Source organism: Fragaria vesca, linkage group LG3, assembly GCF_000184155.1.
Source record: "Fragaria vesca subsp. vesca linkage group LG3, FraVesHawaii_1.0, whole genome shotgun sequence".
NCBI classification, from domain to species: Eukaryota; Viridiplantae; Streptophyta; class Magnoliopsida; order Rosales; family Rosaceae; genus Fragaria; species Fragaria vesca.
The window spans coordinates 25,405,848-25,413,397 of NC_020493.1; the positions used below are offsets into that span (position 1 = coordinate 25,405,848).

The following is a 7,550-nucleotide window of genomic DNA, read 5'->3' on the forward strand; positions in this document are numbered from 1 at the left end:
CGTGTGTGTGTGTGTATATATATATATATATATATATATATATAAACTGAGATCAATACAGGCGCGGATGTAGGTGCAAGCTTGGTATGGCTCAAGCCCAACCAAGATCTATCGGATAAATATTTTAGCACATGAGAAGTATGCACATTAGGTGATGTAGGAGGCTTGGTATTCTTTTTTAGCTAACATCAAGCCCATCGTAGTTGGATTCACCTCCACAACAGTCTTTTCATTTTTGCATTCCTATTTTCTTCTAGAACATAGTGGGCACAAATTGGATAATGAGTTTCATTTGTTCAATCTGCTGGGTTATTTATTATTCTAATCTTCTTACATCTCTAAAAATCCTTAAGTATAATTCTTTTAATCTTCTTCTTACTGCACTTGGCATGGTTAGACTGGAAAAATAAAAAAATAAAAAATATTTTGCCTTCGGCCAAAGCTGAAGCCCACCCAGTGTTCAAATCCTAGTTCCGTCACTGAATTGATATATACATGAATTTTTGTGATATGTATTTTGATACCTAATTCAACAGTCCCCTTCAAGAGAGGGATCCCTCTTTAAAATTAAAGTGAGGGATTCCTTATTTCGCTCACCTTCAGGTCGTATTTCCACATCTCAACCGTACAATGTCTAAAACACAGTGTGTAGATCATTCCTACAAAGTTTCATCAAATTTGAAAATCATTTAGGCTTCCGTAATCATAATTTACACGAACGGTTCAGTTTGGACAACTTTTGTTCTGTTGATTTATTTAAACTAATTCGGTACCCAAATGATCTTCAAATTTGATGAAACTTTGCAGGAATGATCTACACACTGTGTTTTAGACATTGTACGGTTGAGATGTGGAAATACGACCTGAAAGTGAGCGAAATAAGGAGTCTCTTACTTTAATTTCAAAGAGGGATCCCTCTCCGGAAGGGGACTGCCTAATTCAATTCAGAGGGACAGAGGATATATTTGTTCACTTTATAACGGAGATTCTTCAGTCCACATAGTGGGCTGTCACCAACGGTCAGCTAACGGAAGCGTGCAGTACACGCGCTGTTAGTCCAGTTTCAAACAATAGACAGTAAAAACTGAATTACCATCCTTTCTTTCTCTTTGTTTAGTTGGGTCTTATCCCTTCGACCTGCAAACCCAACAAACCTATACCCCTTCTCCTTCATTGGTTCATTACAAAGCCTCGTCTATTTCCCGATTTCCAAGTCAAGCTCGGTGAGAGACTCCGGGAAGGAACCATTGAGGAGATTTAAGGACAAGTCGAGGTAGCGGAGGTTCTAGAGGAGTCGGATCTGGGCCGGAGAGTGGGAGAGGTCGAGGGCAATGAGGGTGGTGGCGTTGAAGAGGTGGGCGTAGAGAAGAGAGAAGAAGAATGGTATGGGTTCTTGAAAATTCTCACTTAATCAATATCTGGAAAACCCCATATAAACAATGAAGCTTTGGGTTCATCCTTCTGGTTTTAAACTGGAGAATTGAGAATTTGAGATGATTTTTTTGAAAAGAAATTTGAGATGATTGTGATGATGGAAAGATAAGAATATTAGAATGTAAAACCGATAAAAGAGGAGGGCGAGCAATCGGTTACCATTACTTGGGTCTCGATCTAGTGGATACTACTTTCGAATGGAATGAAGAAACTCATACCCAGTGGTTGACAAAGTCAGTTAAATGTGGCAGTGCTGTTCTTGGACGAGTGTGGAGGGGAGGCGGCCAAATGGGTTGTTTCTAAGGTCAAACCCTTCCCACAAGTCCACAACCCATCTCCTTCTATTTTTCTTCTTCTTTTTTTCAAAAGGAAACGACACTGTTTGAATATTATTAATGTTGTCTTTTTCAACATGATAAATTTTAGTATTTGGTATTTTTGTAAGAGGAACACCATTGACGAGTGTGAATTAGGAGAATCCAACCGTTGGATGAGATGGGAGTGATACCATAAACTTAGGGTAAAAAATTTATGAAATTTCCTGACTTTTCGACTTTAATCTTTACGGTCAAACTGTTGAATGTTTATAAACTAATAGGTTAACCAAAGTAGAATATATTAGATCGAGACCCAAACAATGACAAAAATAGGTGAATTTTCTACCATAACCGTGTTTCAGTATGCCGATCGCATCATACGGTGGATCAAAAAAAAATGTTGTTTTATCGATATAGTTGGTTTACAAAGATGTAGACTTACATATAACCCACCAAATAAGATATATCATATTAGTAAGCATGTGTGGTTCCAACGAGTAGAATTCACAAAATTAAAATTCGACCGTCTGATGTGATTATTACACTTGAATATGTTTATGAAAAAAAACACCTATTTTTAGTAACGTATGGGCCTCGATCAACGCGGTCAACTATAAATTTACGTTACTTATTACACGAAAACGCTCTTACCTATCCTTCGTGAATTATTTTGGTCGATTCTTCCACCTACTCACTCTCACATAGATGAGAAGTAGCAACCAATATAAAAATTTAGAGAAATTTGCATCCCAACGATAGGGTTTCCCATAAAAAGCATAAGCGTAGAAAGCGTTGACCGCCTTGATCGGGGTTCAAATATTATTGAAAATGTTTGAATCTTTCACCATAGTCGTATTTCACTATACCTATCACATCCTATGACCGATTTTTCAAAATTCTATTATCTAGATATAGTTGGTTTATAAAGATGTAAACTTACATATAATCCACTAAACAAGTTATACCACATTAGTAGGGACGTTGTGGTTCCTATGACTAAATTCACGAAATGAAAATTCAACCGTCTGATATGATAAGTATACTTAAATATGGATATGAAAAAAAATTCACTTATTTTCGATAACGTTTGGGTCTTGATCGAGGCGGTCAACCATAAATTTATGTCACTTATTACACGAAAATGCTCCTACATATCCTCTTGTGACTTATTTTGGTTGATTTTTCAACCTACAAACTCTCACATATATGTGATGTAGTAGCCCATATAAAAATTTAGAGAAATTTACCTCCCGACGATAGGGTTCCTCATAAGGAAGCATAAACGTAGAAAGAGTTGACCGCCTTGATCGGGATCTAAATATTATCGAAAATATTTGAATTTTTCACCATATCTGTATTTCACTATAACGATCACATCCTACGGCCTATTTTATAAAATTTTATTCTCTAGATATAGTTGGTTTATAAAGATATAGACTTACATATAACCCACTAAACAAGTTACACCATATTAGTAGGCATGTTATAGTTCTTATGACTAAATTCACGAAATAAAAATTTGGCCGTCCTGATGTGATAAGTATACTTAAATATGGATATGAAAAAAAATTCACTTATTTTCGATAATGGTTGGGTCTCGATCGAGGCGGTCAACCATAAATTTATGTCACTTATTACACGAAAATGCTCCTACATATCCCCTTGTGACTTATTTTGGTTGTTTTTTCAACCTACAAACTCTCACATATATGTGATGTAGTATCCCATATAATAATTTAGGGAAATTTACCTCCCGCTGATAGGGTTCCTCATAAGGAAGCATAAACGTAGAAAGAGTTGACCGCCTTGATCGGAGTCCAAATATTATCGAAAATATTTGAATTTTTCACCATAGCCGTATTTCACTATAAGGATCACATCTTACAGCCTATTTTACAATTTTTTTTTCTCTAGATATAGTTGGTTTATAAAGATATAGACTTGCATATAACCCACTAAATAAGTTATACTACATTAGTAGGCATGTTGTGGTTCCCATGACTAAATTCATGAAATAAAAATTCAACCGTCTGATGTGATAAATATACTTAAATATGGATATAAAAAAAATTCACTTATTTTTGGTAAAGTTTGGGTCTTGATCGAGGCGGTCAACCATAAATTTATGTCACTTATTACACGAAAATGCTCCTACATATCCTCTTGTGACTTATTTTGGTTAATTTTTCAACCTAAAAACTCTCACATATATGTGATGTAGTAGCCCATGTAAAAATTTAAGGAAATTTACCTCCCGACAATAGGGTTTCTCATAAGGAAGCATAAACGTAGAAAGAGTTGACCGCCTTGATCAGGGTCCAAATATTATCTAAAATATTTGAATTTTTCACCATAGCCGTATTTCACTATACCGATCACATCCTACGGCCGATTTTACAAAATTTTGTACATTTACATATAATCCACTAAACAAGTTATACTAGGAATATAGAAAAAAATTCACTTATTTTTAATAACTTTTATCCACTGTTTCTATCCTAACCATTGAGTTTCAAGTTGAGTTCCGAACTTATTTCAAAACGTTAGTTAAGATTGTAATTAAAAATAAATTTACATATGATAAACAAAAAAAGAACAAAGAACAAATAGATAACCCTAGTAGTATATTGTTTTGACGTAACTATCCCTTATATAAACACTAGGAAAACCATATCATCTGGAATGGGTAAAGAAGTAAAATTACAATTAAGAGAAATAGTCATTTTCTCATGTCGCCGGCCAGCTCCAATACATTCTCATATTCCAAACATCTGCAGGAAGAAGTCCACCTCTTTCAAGTTCCAAAGTAATTTTACAGTCAGAATTACAATTTTGAAATTCGGAGGCAAAGAACCAAGCTCGTAGATTTGCTTCTGAAGTTCGAGGGCTGAGTAGTTGAGTGGGCAGTCGAGGGCTGACCGGATAGAGGTGGAGATCAGCCCCGCCATGTCGAACTGGAGATCGTCGGAGACGCGGCGGCGGCGGCGGTCTTCTCCGGCGAGAAGAAGCTGGAGAGCAAGTCGTTGTGGGAGAAGGGCTCCCTCAGACGGCGAGCCGTCGCAGTAGAGAGACTCGGATTAAAACAGATGATTTCCTCACCGGAGAGGATTGAGGTTTTTGGTTTACATTTAACCCAGCTAGGCAGAAGGATTTTACCCCCTTCTTTCTACCTTTCACTCATCAATTTCAAAGTTCCAAAAAAACGTTAAGGGAGGAATGCTAAGGTTAGTCAAAAGTCGGTCTAAACTAAAGCTTGTGCTTGTGCTTGTGCCACGTCAGTTGGTGAATTATAATTCCAAAAAGCTGGTCCAAGATAAAAGGCTCTTCTGCGGTCTGCGGAGAATACTGAAAGATATTGGAAACTTTATGTCTTTTTTTTTTATATTGTAAAGTAGATCCATATTCCTCCATAATGTTCAAAAGAGAAAGAATCATTCCGCCGCATACAGTGGAGCTAGCTAGAACAGAATATTTAGGCTTTCTTCATCCAGTCACTTAGTACAGTATCTCTTAGCATATATCTGTCCAAAAGCTTCGTACATATATACTCACTTGTTAGTGCGCAACATACTGTATTTCCTTCACTCAGTTGCTCATGACTTATTCTAACCTTACGTGCCTCTATCTTTCAAGAATCAAGAAGCTAATAATACAAGAATCTATTCTGGATAATATCGATCGTATACTATCATGGGGAGATTTCAATATTATCATTATTATTATTCTTCTGAGCTTGCCTATTAGTATTTTAGCGCAAGACAGAGTACTTGGCTTCATCCAAATAACGTATGATACAGAAGTTTCTCTGACTACCTAGCTAGACTTTTGCTGATATATATTTGAAACAAAATTAATGTTCTACAGCCCTCTACCGGATCCGGATATCCGGATATCCTTTACATAAATTATATTCATAAATTAGTATGATATATAGCACGTACTGTGTATGATAGCACGTATTGTATGATAGTGTATACATATCTTGGCGAAAAACCTCACCAATATACGAATTTATCGATTTTGTTTATTCTCCAATATGCAGAATTTAGTTCTCAACAAACTGAAGACTGGAGAGAATATATGTCACTGGATAACAACGAATAATAACCCTAAGCCCCTCTTCGTAGCTAGCACATGATGCTACACATTTTTTAGTTTTCAGCTAAGATGCTATACACACATTGATAGAAATGTTTTACGAATATTCAAATTACATGTTTACCACATTTTAAGTGACTGAACCGTCCATCAATATCCTAGAAACATATTCAGTTATCATTCTGGCCATGGTTGTTCTATATATATCTATCTAACCTAGAATGTTCTGCCTTGGAAATTAAACCCATATTAGCTAATTACGCTAGCAACATATCAATTAAGATTTTTGCTAGCCTTCAGCTAACACAATGTCATATTATAGCAATCAGATGAACCCAGGCGCCATGTTCTCAAACGGTTCTGATCCAAATCAGCCTTCGTACAATACCAACTCAGGCCCTCAAGCTCAAGCTCAACCTCCAGCTAATAATGGATATCCAGGTTATGCTCCTCCTCCTCCTGCGTCTTATGGATACTATAACCCTAACCATCCACCACAGGGCGGTTCGGCTGCTCCGCCTCCTCATGCCCCATATGGCTATTACCCTCCTCCTCTTCCGTCTTATAACAATGGACACTATGACCCTCGATTCTATCAGGCGCCAGTTCGACGTTCTGCCAAGCCGAAGACGCCTTCTAAGCCCAAGGCTGCAAGGAGCGGTCCTAAGAACGTGTCGTACAAAGTTGCAGGGAATCGGGTCAGTGGCAACACCGGGGACCATAATGGGGTTTTCAACGTTGGCAACAAGAATTCCGGTCGCTGCGTCGATGACGACGACGATGAAGATGAATACTAAACGAAGGAGTTACGGATATTACGAATGCTAAGGTTGTGTTTTAGCACTATAAATATTTACTATATACTAAAGCTGGGTTACTGTAGTTAAGGGCCGAGCAGTTACAACTTTGTCCCTTCTTTTTCCTTTTTGACCAGGCTGCCCCTAGCCTTAGTATATAGTGGTTCGAGAGTGCTGCTGCAGTCATTTTTTCCATTTTGTTTCTTCTACGGTCTCTCTCTACCTCTCTTCCGATCTACCTGAAGAAGATGTGCATGCCAAGATCGGCAGTTGCATGTTGTTTTTTTGGTGATCGAAGATCAGCAACTTATTGATTGTGGATAAACTGAGAGAAAAATGTTGATACATGCAATTATTTTGTGGGCATATGAGTTTCGGATCCTTAAATTTGGTAGATTTCGATTTAGATCGGGTCTTTTTCTCAATCCCCCTCTTCCTTTGCATTCTGGTTTCACGAATTTGGGTAATTTACTTTGTGCATGTCGTGATCATGTTTGCTTTTCTTCGATTTAGGATTTATTTGCTGGGTATTCTGAAAGAGTTTCTTGAGTTTACTTTCAATCTTTGTATGTCAATGATTTGTGGTTTCAATGATGCAGGGGTTTAAGGTGTAATATTGGGTTTGTCATCAGCAAGGACAAGGGAGGTGGTTCTGGGTTTTTGGGTTTTTGATGTGAGGAGGAGGAGCATCGGTCATAATCAGGGTTGGAATTTACGCCAAACTTTTCGTCTTCCAGAAATTCAACTTCAGGTGAGTTCCTGATTCAATCAATTGATGTTTCGGCCCTTATCTCTATGAGAAGCTTCTATTTCACTTAGTATTTGTATGTATAGGAATTTCAGTATTTTCAGTATTTGGCTTTGCTATTTCTGTATTTGGGTTCTGAGGAAATTTGGGATGTTT

At 37.2% G+C, this 7,550-nt stretch overlaps 1 protein-coding gene across 1 annotated transcript; it reads left to right on the forward strand.

The window, feature by feature from the left end:
- Nucleotides 1-6,104: 6,104 nt before the first annotated feature.
- LOC101311172 lies at nucleotides 6,105-7,356 on the forward strand. Its single transcript, XM_004295044.1, has 2 exons — nucleotides 6,105-6,678; nucleotides 7,246-7,356. The coding sequence occupies exon 1, from the start codon at nucleotides 6,158-6,160 to the stop codon at nucleotides 6,644-6,646; it is 489 nt and encodes a 162-aa protein (XP_004295092.1). The 5' UTR covers nucleotides 6,105-6,157; the 3' UTR covers nucleotides 6,647-6,678; nucleotides 7,246-7,356.
- Nucleotides 7,357-7,550: the final 194 nt, after the last annotated feature.

Bases quoted from the DNA above. Each gene is read 5' to 3' on its own strand.
- LOC101311172 (XM_004295044.1), top strand. From the start codon at position 6,158: ATGTCATATTATAGCAATCAGATGAACCCAGGCGCCATGTTCTCAAAC.